The sequence below is a fragment of the Priapulus caudatus genome, unplaced genomic scaffold (assembly GCF_000485595.1).
Source record: "Priapulus caudatus unplaced genomic scaffold, Priapulus_caudatus-5.0.1 Scaffold151, whole genome shotgun sequence".
NCBI lineage: Eukaryota > Metazoa > Priapulida > Priapulimorpha > Priapulimorphida > Priapulidae > Priapulus > Priapulus caudatus.
The window spans coordinates 255,470-272,867 of record NW_014577212.1 but is presented as its reverse complement, the minus strand read 5'-3'; the positions used below and the strand labels follow the sequence as shown (position 1 = coordinate 272,867).

The window sequence follows — 17,398 nt, the reverse complement described above, 5'->3', positions numbered from 1 at the left end:
TGGAGCTAACGCCACAGTATGCTGAAAAGCTATATCTATCGTTGCTACGTATAAGCTGTTCAACTTCACGCCCGTGACGTTCGACTATGAATAAACTGACACGAGCGTCTGGTTGAAACATGTTCACATTCATAAACATATGCTAGTGATACGGCATTAGAATGATAGAAGATTATGATATGTAAGAAATGATAGAGATGCATATTTTTTACGGTATTATTCGGCACTTACTACGGAAATAGAGAGGTTTGTAGGAAATCATGCCTGCACTAGTTCTTAGGGACATCGATTTAGTTCATGCTATGTTGCCTTAGCAGCTGCTTGATCTCACGCCTTAAACTCACTCACAGTAAAAGAAGAACAGCTCGGCGTTAAAAACGCTATAAGGTGACATTCTAGAAACGCAAGATAGTACAGTGAGAGCTGACATGGACAGTGTTTAAGCTCACGAGAACACTAGGTCACTTCCCATTCGCTCACAATAGGGTTGACCAAATAATCATATTGATTCCTCACATTATGGTTAACAGAAAAACTGATTACTTACAATATGGTTAATAGAATACACCGCTTCCTTACGATAGGGTTAACAGACATTTCGGATTACTATCTCTGTTATCATCAGTAAATACTCAATGACTATTGGAACCCGATAAGGATATAATTAGTAAAGATGCTGCATCATGTTGCGATGTGTAATACTGCCCCTCTGCCAGAGTTAGACGCAGGTGAGTTAAGACACTCTGATGCTAGCTGACACGAAGATGTGGCTCCAGTTTCTTCCATCGCTCCTGTTGCTGCTGACGGCGGCCGCACAAGCAGCGAGCTTCTGCCCAGAGAAGGATGGAATTTTTCCATGCGAATGCACCCGCGACTATGAGAACGCCAGCGTGAGCGTCTATTGCTCCGGCTCGCACATGTCGGCGGCATGAGATGACGGCCATCGTTGGCCGCTTGCAGTACACGACGATGAGTCGCCTTCAGATCATCGGCTTCGCCGACCTGACCGAGATACTGGCAGGCATGTTCAGCGATCTGGAGATATTTTCGCTGACCATCAGCTCCTCTAGCCGACCGACGATGAATGCGCAGTCGTTCGCGGGTATACGCGGCCTGATAGAGCTGATCCTGACGTCGCTTGGGATGACCGAGCAGCCGTCGGTGATCTTCCCCTCTGTCAGCCATGTCGGTATGTGCTCCGTGTAGTTCCCGTGGCCGTGCGGCGGCATTGCGTGCAGTCACCGCTTAGAGAGGCAAGTGCTGTAGTCGTTTTTAAGGAATTTCTTTTAATCTCAAGAGCACTGGAGTGGTTTATATTATTTTGGGGGCGCGGAATTGGGCCATTTTTAATTATCTGGTAGCCGGGTAATGCCGGATAAATGCTTAAAATTAGGATGCTTTTAAGATTTAACATAGGGGTGGTTGCGATTTTATTTAACTGGGAACTGGCATATTTTTGTATGTAATTGTTTACCTAGAAATTGGGATATATTCTGTTACCTGGGATACTGGTAATAGACACCCTCGTTCCCCCAACTATATATATCCCGCGACTGTATTCACTGATTGAAACAGGAATTTAGAAAACACAAGAGAGCTCTGTCCTGATGAAAAAAAGGAAGGAGTAAAGATAGATGACAATTATTTCAGGCGAATCTCGATGTGACACGGATGTTAATTTCTATTATTATCTTCAGAATTCCTGGATCTCAGCTACAATCGCTTCACAACGTTGCCTGAAAGAATATTCTCCTCCTTCAGGCAACTACTTAGGCTCTTTCTACAATTCGGCGCACTCACTACCATTGCACCCAACGCGCTGGGAGGTCTGTCAACACTAGAGGTACACATTCATTTAACCGCCATGAGCTGCCGTGGGAGTGTTAGTAACTTCACAGTGTGTTTATTACCACGATCGCGTGATGCTTTTTCTATCGTTCGTCCAACCGCAATCTCACACTCGCATTTCAAAACATTAGTGGCTTTCAAAATTTAGTGGCTACTGCACCATTGCCCCGTCTTAAGCCGATTTCATCCCTAAACTGTTTCAGTACTTGGACTTGTCGCATAACAAAAGCGGGTTCATCAAACCGGGGCTCTTTGCCGAAATGGGACAACTCTACACGATGATGCTGAAATACAATAACCTGCACGCGCTCGAAGCGGGCACCTTCTCCGGTTTGAGAAAAGTCCGCTCTGTCGATCTAAGATATAATAACATCAGCCGCATCGATGCTGGGGCCTTCGAAAACACAGACGTCATAACTTTCTTGGGACTATTTAAGAACAATCTAAATAACATTGTAGCCGGAGCATTCGCGGGATTAAACAAGCTAGAGGCAAGTTGCGATCTAATCCGGATTAAGCAAATTTGCGAGTTTACCACTGTGGATTATCATGACATGGTTTGTTGGGCGTATGCGCAGGTGTAGCTGTGCGTAGTACATTGAGTGCCGTGTCCGCATCGACACACTCAAGCTTCTTATTGCGTCGCATCACGACGCCCGTCGGGCGATACGCTTCAATAACGTCAATAAGGTCGGTTTTTTGCGTCGCTGTGAGCTTGTCGATTCTCAGCACCTTGCTAAGTTTGTCTGGAGAGAAAAGTCTGGATATCAGTGTTGATGTAGGTGAGATGACATCCCCCTTGCATTTGTTATTATTGTTGTTTGATGTGCTAACATCCTCGTTTACCACGTCTACTCTTGCTAAGAGCTGTCTGCAGCTGCTCGTTGGGGAAAAGATGTCACTTGGTTTGTTCATGCCTGTATAAAATAAATCGCACCATGTAATTGCTCAATTATCTACAAAGACATATCACTATGATTACATCCATTAATCCCCACTTAAGGTTCACAATGATTAAAACACAATAATGTAGCCTACGGGAATGTGCGACCACATATACGAATATAACAATGTAGCCTACGGGAATGTGCGACCACATATACGAATATAACAATGTAGCCTACGGGAATGTGCGACCACATATACGAATATAACAATGTAGCCTACGGGAATGTGCGACCACATATACGAATATAACAATGACAACCTGTATTTAAAGATCACACGTTTATTTCAAGGCTGTGCACTCAGTGTGCAGTAATCATGCTGCTAGTCGCTAGTATTCAGCCTGCATGGGCGGTTGACATCTCACCTGGTGTTCTACGTGTCATCTTCGTGCTTCCACAAGCCGAGGCAACAACCTCTCCCGCTCCGCTGCTTAAGTTAGCAAAGATGGCTTCCACTCCCATGAAGAGCAAGGCTACGGCAGCGCTGACAACAACGCAGATAAACAACAGCTGCAGACTCGGTAGGTCGTCACGCCATTCCTCTACGGCCATCGCTAGGAAGTCTGGCTGCACGCTTTGCAGGTAGACATGCACGCAGAGCAGCGTGGACACCAGGCAGACGAGTTGGTTCAGCCGCTGGAAGCAGCGCCCTCTGGTGCGGGCCAGCAACACGCAGAAGATGCTCTGCTGTAGAGCTGATTCTCTTCGAGGTCGCTGGGAGAATCGCTGATAGAGTGAAATAAAGCAGACATAAATCACACACTGTTATTCTGTTTTTCTACATATTAATTATGTTATTACAACACAGCAGAGCATTGATTTAATTACCATACGTCACGAGTTTTAGATGTATATTTCAATTAATTTTGTTGTGATTTTTTACATTCTTATTAGTATCATGAAATATGTAAATCTCTAAACCCCTAACTATAGTATAGTAATCATAATAACACATTATTATTATTATTATCATTATCACTATTATCATCATTATTATTATTATTATTATTTCTAAAATGTATCACGGCATTAGCCAAATGGCTTCTGGGTTGGCCGTGTCCCAACCTGGGACATAGGGATTTAATCCAGAATTAGACACAAATAATATGTATGGACACAACTCGCTCACTAAGGAGGCAATAAACCAATGGAATAAACTACCAATAGACACAAAAAGAAAGCCTTCACTTAGCACATTTAAAAATATTTAAAAAAATACAATTTTAACAACATATAGCAGATAGGAGAACAATAAATCTATTATGTTGTATTCTGAATGAATATGTGTTTAGATTTATATAAATGTGGGTGTCTGTGTGCGTATATGTAATATGTAATGTAATATGTAATGTATGTAATGTGTATTATATGGCCACTCGAAGACCGACGAGACGACCAGCTTCCAGATGCGGTAGCGGATCGAGCTTTTGTCCTGCGGCATGTAGCGCGCCAGCGGCTTCGCGTTGATGGCGAAGTCTATACACTGCTTCTGCAAGTCGGCAAGTAGAGCGGCGTGTTGTTGTTGTTGTTGTTGTTGTTGTTGTTCTGGTGTGTATGTGTGTGGGTATGTGTTGTGTGTGTTGTGCTGTGTGTGTGCGCGCGCGCGCGCGCGGTGTGTGTGATGTGTGTGTGTGTGTGTGTGTGTGTGTGTGGTTGTGTGTGGTGTGTGTGTGTGTGTGTTGTGTGTGTGTGTGTGTGTGTGTCGTGTGTGTGTGGGTGCATAGTGTGTGTGTGTGTGTGTGTGGGTGTGGTGTGTCGTGTGTGTGTTGTGTCGTGTGTGTGTGTGTGTGTGTGTTGTTATGTGTGTGTCGTGTGGGGGGGGGGTGTATCTGTGTGTGTGCTGCGTGTGATGTGTGTGTGTGTGTTGGTGTGTAGTGTGTGTGTGTGTGTGTGTGTGTGGGTGTTGTGTGTCACGTGTGTGTGTGTGGGGGGCGTTGTATCCTGTGTGGTGTGTGGGGGGGGGGGTATCTGTGTGTTGTGCGTGTGTGTGTGTGTGTGTGTGGTGTGTGTGTGCGTGTGTGTGTGTGTGTGTGTGTGTGTGTGGGTGTGTGTGTGTGTGTAGTGTGTGTGCGACCGATCCCAATCCATTAGGCGTTACACGAGTGATGTTGACCAAATATTGTCACATAAATAGATCGATCCCCTTTCCCCAAAGCCCATTTGAAGTGCATGGCTATCCGACCGGTCACACAATCGGGAACCGGTCATGTTGCGAGATAAGGATTAGTTCTTGTAAGAAACTCCAGGGGGCAGCACTTACACGTTTCCGGCAACCCTGTCGGTCGCTATTTTGCGATGCGTTTTCATAGGTTTTGTAGGCGTGAGTCAAGTGAGTTTGAAGTCAAGTGAGTGATGATATACTCGTCGTCGTAACTCGGTCTATGGAGATTAAATATTCACAACACCAGGTACTACAGGCTAGTACTGATAGTTATTTATGTGCGACCACGTTGAACCGCATATTTAAAAGTCGCATGCGTTCGTCATACTGACTCATAGTCATACTCATACTCATAGTCATACTCATAGATCCGGTTAGGGAAGCGATTCTCATTGCTATTGCCACTAATGCTCATAGGGTCTATGTCCCCCAGGGTACTGCCGGAACGTACCCTGGGTATGGTCCGGTATACCGGAACGTACCCTGGTAAGTATTTGATATGGTTAGGGTTAGGGAGTAGGCATAGGCGACTCCCTAGACTCGTTAGTGGAGTAGGCGAGTTACGGTCCGGCAGTACCCTGGGGGACATAGACCCTCTCGGCGCCACTAATGTGTAACTAGTATTAGTAATGGCTAGTCCCTATGCCTATATGCTATAGGCTATACCGATGTGTGAACCTTGGGCTACTCTGCTACGGGTATCGTGACTGGTACATACATACAGTACATGGCATACTAAGCTATTATTAGTATTAACTGTTAGTAGTTTGGGCCCATGATCTTTCTGACCATCATCATGCACACAACTAAATCGCTAGTGAACTATGCGACCTTACTCCACCTGAGGCCTGGCTCAGCCTTAGCTCTACCCATGTACCTCATTCGCTCTGGCTACAGGGCTATATTACAACATGTGTCTAGAATTTGAGAAGAATGTTTTTGGCTTGGGCGGCAACACTGTAGTGGCACAATTAACAATCTCCCTATCCTGCAACATAAACTCGTATTCTTTAGCCGACCGGATAGAAATTCACTTTTAGATCACTTACTTACTTGAACCCTTTAGCCCCATGAGGAGCATAGGCCATCGACGACGCTCCACCAGCGCAGTCGACCCTCGGCTGTTTTTTCCATTTCCCTCCAGGAGTGACCGCTTCTCTGCATTTCTGCCTGGGTGTCTCTATGCCACCTGTTTCTTGGCCTTCCCCTCTTCCTCTTTCCATGTGGATTCCAGGTGCCTGGTGATGTTACTCGCAGGCTTCCTGAGGGAGTGTCCAATCCAGCTCCAATTCCTTCTCAGGATCTGTGTAGCGATTGGTTCCTGGTCTGTTGTTTTCTACAGTTCTTCATTTGAGATCTTCTCTGGCCAATGTACACGGAGGATTTTGCGCAGGCAGCTATTGAGGAATGTCTGAAGCTTATGTAGTGTTGCTTTGTCCTTCTCCAAATTTCGGAACGTAGAGCAGTACCATTTTCACACTTTTAGATCACAAAATTGTCAAATTGACCCCGTTATGGAATGCAGATGATTGCACGACTAGATCACACTTCTGCAAGAAATTTAGTTTATCAGAAATCGACACGTATAGCATAGTATACTAAGTAAGTGTTGTGCATGATGTAACATAGTACCCTTAACTGTTATAATAGGATTATGTGCATTTGCAAATAAGGCTTGAAAGATGAATGCATGCTAGAAATATGTTTGTATATATATATGTACATATATAGGCGAAATTTTGTGCACATAAACTTGTCGGGTTAGACTTGGCCTGACCAGGCTGCGAAGCTAATGTTAATACAAATTGTATGTGTGAGTGTTTCTTGGAGCTATGACCCATGCTTGACTTAAAATATGATATACTTTGTTCCAATCTCTAGATCCATCCATAGATGCCATTTCATAGGAATAAAGGAGCTGCTCGCATTTTCTATTATTTTACCTATACATTGCTATTATGCCTATTACTATAGCCCACAAATCACTTTTACACTGCTGAGGTTAATTACTGTAGGAAACACCTATGGGCTGTACTATGTACTGTATGCTCAAGCTTTTTATCATTGATTGGAAATCGCACAACAACAGCTATTGCTTCCTACGTCAAATAGGTGTACCGGCTAACTAAAGACTATACGAGATGGCAGCAAGGTATTCAGAAGCTGGTATGCCAACAGTTGCATCCAGCCAAGTGAAAGGGAAACAGCCGTCACAGACTGAAGTAGTTGGCGTTGTAAGTATTAACATTAGTACAGCCACGAATTTAAGGTATGTCTATATTAATATTATAATGGTAAAAAGAAGAATACCACTGCATGGGTGTTTACTACTTTATCGGCCATTATATAGTATCAGTAGGTATGATGATTTTGTGATATTTTACAGTTTTACTGATGCTAATGACCCATATGAACAAGGTGGTCATTCCCTTTTGGGATTCTTAGCTAAGGTTTTAACATTGAACTAATACTGAAAGCAGGAATCTCCCAGATTTTTAACACATGTTGGGTCTGACATGCCTTCAGCTAAAGCTAATTTGTGACATCCCATAAATTCTCTGGCACATCTTAATTGCCAGCTATGATCAGGTTTGAAAGTTACATCATGGTCATGCTGTTAAATTATGTTCACAGTTTGATGTGTGTATGTCTCTGAACTGATCAAGTTTATCTGTGTATTGGAAGGCTGTTTACATTATGTCAGGGGTTAATAATGACAAATGTCATAATGACAATTTGTCATTATTAACGCCTGATCACGTGTAATCGACTCGAGTTAGCAATTTGGGATGAGTTGCCTAATTGCCCAGCATGCCTTCTGAAATTCTTGGGAAAACCCCTGGGAAGGAATACAATTAGGCATGAATCACATATAAATAAACTGGTGATAACAGCATAATTTAACTCAAGGGCCATTACTGTGCTGTCTCTTGAGACATGGTTATTATGGTAGATTTCTACAGTTACAAGGGGCTAACAACGTAGAAATTGAAATATGAATTTTGTTAGCTCATCTGACGAAGTCAGTTGCAGCTTGTAGAATCGCATGAATGGCTGTCCGTCCATACGTCCGTGTGTGCGTCTGTCCGTCAACAGTGATGGCACAAATCTTAACCGCTCGACGTACGGTCTTGATATTCGGGACATCAGGGGGGATCGCGAAAAGGACTCGGCATGTCAAATCAATGTCCCCACCCAATTCACAAAGGTTACTGCTACCATCCTCATGCCTTCAAATGTTTCAGCGCATATGCGAACACATTTGGGCCTAACAAACGTATTACTACGCACGAATGAAGTTTAGAGTTTATAAGCATAGCAACAGACTTCAACTGAGCTCTGCGGCTCTAGTTTAATTTTAAATTTGGAAATTAAAATGTGCTCATTACTGAATTGAGGTAATTTTCAGGTGAACGGATATGACATGCAGAAATCACCTCTGATCTGTAAACAACATCCTCAAGGTACATGCAGGAATAAGTAACCATTTGTTATAGAACAACACGTGAATTTCCATGAAAAAATACTATTTAAGGAATGATAAAAAAAATTATGATGGTATATGTTATATGCTCACTTGTTTTTAATTAGTTTAAAAGTTGCTTTTCATTTCTGTACCAGATGTCAGTTCTGATTCGGGAATTGACTCTTCACCAAACAGTGGTAGCAAGACAGAGAAGGTTAGTCACAGCTCACTACTTCTTTTGGTATTTGTGGCCATTTAATGCTTGTTATAATTTGCATGTTTTCCTATGTATGAGTCAGCATAATTCTAATCATTAAGGTGGATTTTGCTCCTGCTGTATTTGTATTGTAGGCCTAAATTTATGATGAAATGTGAATAGGATTAATATAACAGTAAGATTCACTTTTTTTCCACCACATACGTGGTTTTCTCTTGTTTTACCTTTTTGATGTATCATTGTATATATATATATTTATATATATATATAGAAGAAGTGGAAGAGATGTACATCTCAAAAGCTTGCTGATTAAAATTCAAACACCCTTTACCTATTTTTTTTATGTGTTATATATATATATATATAGATGTATATAGATAAGTAGATCATTTGTACAAATAATGTATTGTATTGTACTTATACTGACATCTGTATGCATTACAGCCACTAATGTCACCTAGCAGGCATGATCCTGGATACAGCCACATTAATGAAGATGATGATGTAAGTAAATATTCGCTTTAGGAAAGAGTGAATGTTCTAAAAATATTATCAGATGAACTCTTGGTGGGTCCAAGAGATATCATTCTATTGCAGTAGTAATACTTATGTTGACCAATAGTTATGTTTGTATTTCTGTCTGTGTTCTACAGGTTGGGCCACTATGCTTCGTGGAGATGCCAAACAAGAAGCTTTTCTGTACCTTGTGTAGCAATGTATATAAAGATCCAGTAATAACCATCTGTGGGGTGAGTTTGCAAAGATGGTATCAATACAGGAGTGTTGGTTGCTGCAATCAACTTGCATGTCATGCTGCGCCACTCCCTATGTAAACAGAATAGCTGCAATTGTGAAACAAAATCTCGAGTCATGTTTCGAAATTTAGCTAGTGTTAGCAGATGTAAATAAGTTCCTGGTATGGTGTGACCTTTGCTATTATACCGTATATGATCGCGTAATAACCGCGGGCGACTATAAGCTGCACCTCAATTTGAATCGGGTAACCAAGTATTGCGCCTAGTTCAGGTATAAACCGCACACAGATTATGAGCACATCATGACATGTTTGAAGACTCCTTATACAAATTTACACTTTCGCTAGACAAAGCATTTATGGTACCGGGTAATTGACGACCGATCCGCTTCGCTGCTTTGATATGAAATGATTGCTTTTTTCCGAAGTGCTGCCATCTGTTGGCAATTTAATAAATTATTTATAACATTTGAATTTGGGAAAAAATATTTCAATCATAGTTAATACCGTACTACATTATCAAAACATTTAGGCAAACACGATTTATGCATTTATTTAATGAACGTTAGATTCACCAATTATCGCCCCCGCGAGGGACAAGACTCAGCAACGATCGATGAACAAATATTTCCCCTCACGGTATGGCGCACTTATAAACCGCAGAGCAAATACAGGGTTGAAATCTGAGGCCAAATTTGCGGTTATTACGCGATCATATACGGTACTAGAAATGTAAAATATCATTTTGGGTCTCATTTTATAGCAGTCATTCAGAATCCAAAAAATCTAAAGTTTGTATGTGCTTTGCTTGTTTAACCTTTGTTGTTGTATAGCACTCTTGTTTATTCTCTTGCAGCACACATTCTGTCGCGTGTGTGTCACCAGCAAAAAGCATGGAGGTAAAAACTAGGGGTGGGAAGATTCATCGATATACTGATGTATCACCATACATACCTTGACCACGTGTGACCGTTTATGAAACGTATAAATACTATACTGAATGAAATCCATATAATTTAGTAGCGTAGTTTCATCAAAAGACAAAAGCACCGTGATACAATATGCAATTTAATAGGAGCTGTTTACTAAGCGCTTCATGGTACTGATTTGTAAGCGTTCCCATGATTGGTTGAGTACCAGTTAAGTGTATAGTTTGCTATACACCTAGTTTCTCTTGAAAGTAACGCGATATGTATCATATTGTGCAAGATGTATCGTGATGCATATCATATCGGAAAAAAGGTGTATCATGATGCGGATCATATCATGAAATGTGTATCGTGATACGGCTTGTATTGTGAGCTACCAACATCGTCCCACCCCTAGTCAGAACTGTTGCGCCATATCCAGTTCAGTATTTCGTTGGAGAGGTTTTACTTGTGGCTGAGCTTAACAGACAAACCCCTCAGTTTAGGACGCATGTGGATGGTGTAAGATATATGTTTACCATGCGTGTGAACCAAAATTTTGCAATATGCGCAAACAAATGATAATTTTTCCCTTATGGTGCAATTAGCAGTCGGCAGAAATATGTCTCACCAGACATGGTGGACGTGCTTGCCCATCAATAAGTGGTCAGATGTGATCACGGATGGCTGTGCGACAACACCCGCTGACCAACGGTCGGTGGAAGAGAGCGTGAATAACCTTGAGCGTGTCACTTGCAGACGTGTGTCCCGTTGACAACAGCAAGCTGTCGGTGGTCGTTGCGAACATAGCCGTGTCTGAGCAGATAGGCGAGCTGCTCGTGCACTGTAGGTACGGCTGCACGCGACGTGACGACGGCAGCGGCTGGCACATCGACGCATCAGGCTGCACGGAAACCATCAAGGTGCACACGCGCAGGTACTTTGACGATGCCGTGATATATAAATGATATAATGATAAATTTATACTGCGTGCAGGCCTCTGGGGTTCACAACACCGTACTAGCAGGCTCTGAGATTGATTTTCACATTAAAGACCGGAATGTTGTCAGTCTAAGAGGTTTGGTGTTAAATATCTCACAGTGACAGCCCGATTTTATTGTAGAACTCCTGCAGATTAATTAGTCGATTGTTAACTGGCCTGCATACAGAATGTTAATGTCAGAAATTGTGACAGGTTTGCATCGCTCCTTGGTTCACATTCTCACATTTCACAATTACTCGTGTTTCAGCGCGGTCCCCGATGTAACTAGCTTTGTGTCCCATGCAAAATGCAATCACTACGATAATTTATTCTCGTCGACATGTAATATGATTAGATTCTATAATATCAGGGTTTCTTCTACATTGGAGGCACTGCGGCGCACCGCCGTTGTCAAATTTAACAACGCCGTTGTGAAAATGTTCCTATATTTACCCGCCATTGTCAAAATAGTGTCAATCCAAAAATAAATAGATCACCATTTGCTTCTGACTATATACATGGAAAATCGTAATGAAATTCAAAGCAACGTTTCTTTTTGCGTGCAAGCACACTCCTGTGTCATTTCCGATTGCAGCGATTTCCTCGATTCCGGGAACTGTCCAATTTCGCTGTCGCTCCCTCATACCAGCGGTGCCCACCCGTACATAATTATACAGCAATAAGCATGCCCACGCAACTGTAACAATCAGTGCCTTAAAATTTTGCTGGGGGAGACCCCCAGAACTCCCCTCTACCTCTCTCCCCCGGCGTCTGCCTGCAGAATCCACATTCGTGCCTACTGCACGCCTTTGAATCCATCATGCGCGTTTTTTCCCCAAACTGGCCATTACCTCCGTTGTCTAATTTTCCCTCCGAAGAAACCCTGAATATGATGTTTATACATGAGGTGATATAAGTCACTTATCCTCACGTTATCCATTGATTCTGTAATATTGCCCCCATGTTGCCTTGCTCACTCGCATCCCGCTCCGTGTTTCATCTGTAGGGAGCACGAAGATGGATGCGGGTTTCGGGTCATTCAGTGTCCGAACAACCCGACATGTGCGCCGGTGCGGGCGATGGATCTCGACGATCACATGAAGCACTGTGAGAATCTGTCGTGTCCTCACGTTAAGTACGGGTAAGTGTTCTCAGACACTCACCATCCCATCTGCTGCAGTCTGCCTAGCACTGCGGCCTACCACTCGTCACCGGGTCATAAATATGCCATGTCCTGAGTGGGGGGCAGTGGTAGAAGAATCTGCACACTCGTAGTGATTATTTCACAATTTAAACTGAATAAACTTTTCGAGTTATCCAGCCTGTGAGCTCGTCGGCATTGAAGAAACAGTTGAATTTTTGATGATCTCAGTATCTCAGTATTGATGTTCACTGGTTTTCAGCTTTCTTTCAGCTGATTTTCAGTTCAAATCTTCAGTTTTTAACTCAAGTTCTCACTTGAGTTTTTCAAAATTGATTACTTCGCTGTACATTTCTGGCCTACTGAGAACATTTTGTGATTTATTTATATGCACCTTTGCTCACTACGATCAGATCTAACATGTTTCGCTGCTAGCTTGTCTATTTGTAACGAATATGTGAGATGGGGCTTACCTCTGCGATGTGCTTGTAGGTGTGTGTGGTGGGCGGGCCTGACCTGTGTGGTGTGCTTGTAGGTGTGTGTGGTGGGTGGGCCTGACCTGTGTGGTGTGCTTGTAGGTGTGTGTGGTGGGTGGGCCTGACCTGTGTGGTGTGCTTGTAGGTGTGTGTGGTGGGCGGGCCTGACCTGTGTGGTGTGCTTGTAGGTGCGTGTGGTGGGCGGGCCTGACCTGTGTGGTGTGCTTGTAGGTGTGTGTGGTGGGTAGGCCTGACCTGTGTGGTGTGCTTGTAGGTGCGTGCGGTGGGCGGGCCTGACCTGTGTGGTGTGCTTGTAGGTGCGTGTGGTGGGCGGGACTGACCTGTGTGGTGTGCTTGTAGGTGTGTGTGGTTGGCGGGCCTGACCTGTGCTGTGTGCTTGCAGGTGTGGGTTTTGTGGCACGGGGGAGGAGCTGGAGACGCACCTCGACACGTCGTGTCGTTTCGAGCCGCTGAAGGAGTTCATGCAGCGCACGGAGGAGCGGCTTAACGAGATGCAGGCCTCGATGCAGCAGAAGGACCAGGAGATCAGCTTCCTGCGCTCGATGCTGGGCAAGGTGTCCGAGCGAGTTGAGATGCTCGATGTCAAGTCAGGTGCCAGGCTTTACTAGATATGCTTCAGTAGTTGGGCTTTACTAAATAGGCTTCAGTAGAAGGGCTTCAGTAGTTGGGCTTTACTAGATAGGCTTCAGTAGTTGGGCTTTACTAGATAGGCTTCAGTAGATGGGCTTCAGTAGTTGGGCTTTACTAGATAGGCTTCAGAAGTTGGGCTTTACTAGATAGGGTTCAGTAGATGGGCTTTACTATATAGGCTTCAGTAGTTTGGCTTTACTAGATAGGCTTGAGTAGTTGGGCTTCAGTAGTTGGGCTTTATTATATAGGCTTCAGTAGATGGGCTTTACTAGATAGGCTTTAAAAGATGGACTTCAGTAGATGGGCTTTACTAGATGGACTTTACTAGATAGGCTTCAGTAGTTGGGCTTTACTAGATAGGCTTCAGTAGATGGGCTTTACTAGATAGGCTTTACTAGATAGGCTTCAGTAGATAGGCTTCAGTAGATGGGCTTTACTAGATAGGCTTTACTAGATAGGCTTCAGTAGATAGGCTTCAGTAGATGGGCTTTACTAGATAGGCTTGAGTAGATGGGCTTTACGAGATAGGCTTCAGTAGTTGGGCTTTACTAGATAGGCTTCAGTAGATGGGCTTTACTAGATGGGCTTTAGTAGATGGGCTTCACTAGATGGGCTTTAAAAGATGGACTTCAGTAGATGGGCTTCAGTAGATGGGCTTTACTAGATTGGTTTCAGTAGATAGGCTTTACTACATAGGCTTCAGTAGAGGAAACTTTTGTAGAGGTACTTCAGTAGTTGAGCTCCAGTAGAGGGACTATTAGTAGATAGATTTTAGTAGATGAGCTTCAGTAGATGAGTGAGATAAATCAACAAAGCTTTCACATGAACACTCCTCTTGCCAACCTGTGTATCTATTTGTGTGCACTTGGTCCTGTGACAATACTGTGCAATGTAATGCACCAATCAGGGCACTCATGTATTGTCACGTGACAGTTCCATGACATCCTGTCAAGGCTCCATGAGATTAGTTTTGCTCATAAACAAATCAGGTACTTTCCTTCTAAATTAAGTTCGAGAATCCAAAGATGGTATTTTTGCAGGTCCTTGTAAGTTATATAGACAATGCACCACTGAGTATGCTTGTTGTTCTTGCTGTGTTACGAGCAGCTATGCAGCTGAATTTTTTTTTTCTTCAAACACCCGTGGCTAGTTATATACATCTTTAACATGAGAATTTCTGCATTTATGTTTTTTTTGCTTTGAGTGGTTATAGCTAGTCTTAAATTTCACATGTTCACCTGTATTTAATATTGCATTCTTATGAAAACCGCATGTGGTGTTTCTATACATACGATTTTGTCAGGAAGCACATTCTTTGTTAATCCCTTGATTTTTGTGTTTTTTCTTGCAATATCATTGGCTACAGTGATGGTTTTGGATTTTTTCTAGCCATTAATTCCAGTATTCTGGCCTCTTTCAGACCAGATTGTAGCGAAGACAGCAGGTGAGTTGGACATGACAAGAAGAGATTGTGATCTACTCATGGTAAGCAGTATGGTTTTAGTTGCCTAGCATGTCATACACCTTTTCATACTAACTTTCACCCCAAAAAATCTGTTTTTGTGACAGATAAGTTTGAGTGATCAAGCTTGTGCACCAAAATCTATTTTATTTATTACGTCAAGATTTTTCACGTATTTAACATGTTTAATGTGAATAATCGAATATCATTGAATATATATGACTAATGTTGCAAGATCTAGTTTTCTCGGCCGTGTTCCAAACTGACCATGCAGTAGTTTATTAATGTTGAAGAACTAACATAACGAAATGCAACATAAAACAATGCAACACAACTCAACACAGGATAACACAACACAACACAACACAATACAACACAACACAACCCAATTAAAAAAGACGAGGCATAGATTTAGCACTGTGCTAATGATGTGATAATCACCTTTTCTTCTTTGAGGGAGCTCTGTCGCAATGCAGTGCAGCACAACACAACACAACACAACACAACACAACACAACACAACACAACACAACACCACACAACACAACAGCATAGCATAGCACAACAATGCAATGCAGTACAATGCAACACGACACGCAATTAAACGTCACAATGTAATACAATCCCGTGTGCTAACGATGATGTGACGGCCACATTGTCTTTGCTGCAGACGGAACTGGAAACTTTAAGGAGCAGCGTTGCGCAGACGCAGTACAGCATGTATGACCCACTGCAGGGCATCAATAAGTGCAAGGGCACCTTTGTCGGCCATATGGGCCCTGTCTGGTGCCTCTGCACACATGGTGACTACCTCTTTAGTGGATCATCTGATAACACAATCAAGGTTAGAGCTTGTTGCGGGGGGGGGGGGCGACCTCGTGTCTAGATGGTGCTACCAAGTAATGAGTTGACACTCATTCTCTCCTGTAGATGGCGCTACCGAGTAATGAGTTGACACTCATTCTCTCCTATAGGTGGCGCTACCGAGTAAGGAGTTGCTGCTTATGTTCCGGTTTTATTCGATTAGATTAATTGCCTGTACATGCCAGGCAAAGAACAATCACTGCTAGACGGACTTGCGGCCCCGGTTTTTGCGCGCAGCGCACAGCTCGCGGCAAGGCCGCGCCCCAACAGCGAATACGCCGCCCCCTTTTTGTCCACTTAGACAGACACCTTAGACAGGGGTCTGAAAATGCACTCCGAGAAAACTGGGCGCAATCCAACCGACATTTCGGGATGGACGGCTTGAGGCCATCTCCAAACGGTCCCTAAACCTTTTTGGGAGTGGCGCGCCTCATGGCTAAGACGTAGTGGCTCCTACAAGAAAATTCCAGAAATGCTGTCAATCAGCGATGACGCGCTCGCTCATTGGCCGATACGCGATGACAGGCGCTACTGCCGAGTATAGTGTTATGTCTATCACAGAGCTTTTTACGAAGTGTCGTACGGTGCTCCACGTGGGGTGGCGGGGCCTAGATGCTATCTCCGAAAGTGCTGACGCCGTGCCGGCGCCTGACTGCGTATGTGCGAGGTTTTACCAACCTATTGACCTCGCGCTGCCCATGGCGACGGCACGTCATGCGAGCACATGCGCTAACGTGGCGGGCGAATACTGCGAGCACGTGGTGGCGTGGCCGTGCCAGTTTTTACACGTAGCTAAGTAGATACTCGCAAAGCAGCAGCAGCAACCAAAACTCGCCCCTGCCGCGCAGCGCGGCTCTGCAGCAGCAGCAGCAAATGCCCCCACCCAAGGCCGCCATAGCCGAGCCGGTGTGTGACGAAAACTGCGCGATGTTACGCTTCCCGCTATACGGATTCGCGCGCCCGCCCTCCTTCGGCGCGCAAATTCGTATAGCGGACAGCGCGAGATGCTATATACAACACACCGCGGTCGCGTGCGCCCAGTCCCGCGGAAGTGCGCGGCTTAACCGCTCTCGGCGGTCGGGGAACAACGCATCTTTTGCGCAACGCCACCTTGTACCCGGTCTCTCTGGTTGAGGGTAGATGATTAGTAACAAGTGTTTCAAAGGGCAATAGATTGTTGAGGAAATTGCATGTCTAAATCCGCTCCACACGCTACCCCTTACATTTATTATGTGCAGACGTTGTAGAGTTGCTTATGCAACCTTTAGTGTATGTTTTTGCCTCTGTGCTGTCACAGGTGTGGGACACAAGTACTACATACAAATGCATCAAGACACTGGAGCGACACACTGGCATCGTGTTGGCACTCTGCGTTTATGGTAACAGACTGTTCAGTGGATCAGCTGATAACATGATTAACGTAAGAATCCATGATCACATATTGCCTGCCAAGCACTAATGTGTATATATATATATATATATATATATATATATATATATAATAATATATATAATATATATA

General features: G+C 43.7%; 2 protein-coding genes across 2 annotated transcripts in view; both read left to right on the top strand.

Annotated features, from left to right (window-relative positions):
• Positions 1–933: 933 nt before the first annotated feature.
• On the top strand, positions 934–2,432 carry LOC106806272 (leucine-rich repeat-containing protein 15-like). The gene is made up of 4 exons (XM_014808149.1): positions 934–1,189; positions 1,698–1,843; positions 2,052–2,339; positions 2,427–2,432. The coding sequence occupies exons 1-4, from the start codon at positions 934–936 to the stop codon at positions 2,430–2,432; spliced, it is 696 nt and encodes a 231-aa protein (XP_014663635.1).
• A 2,623-nt stretch (positions 2,433–5,055) lies between these two features.
• The window catches only part of LOC106806280 (E3 ubiquitin-protein ligase TRAF7-like), a 23,628-nt gene continuing 11,285 nt past the window's right edge, over positions 5,056–17,398 (top strand). Inside the window, exons 1-13 of the mRNA XM_014808160.1 lie at positions 5,056–5,203; positions 7,069–7,190; positions 8,366–8,420; positions 8,578–8,636; positions 9,084–9,143; positions 9,293–9,388; positions 10,250–10,292; positions 11,061–11,238; positions 12,290–12,424; positions 13,304–13,512; positions 14,972–15,036; positions 15,683–15,856; positions 17,174–17,296. Coding sequence (XP_014663646.1) covers positions 7,098–7,190; positions 8,366–8,420; positions 8,578–8,636; positions 9,084–9,143; positions 9,293–9,388; positions 10,250–10,292; positions 11,061–11,238; positions 12,290–12,424; positions 13,304–13,512; positions 14,972–15,036; positions 15,683–15,856; positions 17,174–17,296 — 1,290 coding nt within the window. The 5' untranslated portion in view covers positions 5,056–5,203; positions 7,069–7,097. The remainder of the gene's footprint in view (positions 5,204–7,068; positions 7,191–8,365; positions 8,421–8,577; positions 8,637–9,083; positions 9,144–9,292; positions 9,389–10,249; positions 10,293–11,060; positions 11,239–12,289; positions 12,425–13,303; positions 13,513–14,971; positions 15,037–15,682; positions 15,857–17,173; positions 17,297–17,398) is intronic.

Coding starts and splice junctions, on each gene's coding strand:
- LOC106806272 (XM_014808149.1), top strand. CDS start 934: ATGACGGCCATCGTTGGCCGCTTGCAGTACACGACGATGAGTCGCCTT. Junction 1,190..1,697: donor CCCCTCTGTCAGCCATGTCG/GTATGTGCTCCG, acceptor TATTATCTTCAG/AATTCCTGGATCTCAGCTAC. Junction 1,844..2,051: donor GAGGTCTGTCAACACTAGAG/GTACACATTCAT, acceptor AAACTGTTTCAG/TACTTGGACTTGTCGCATAA.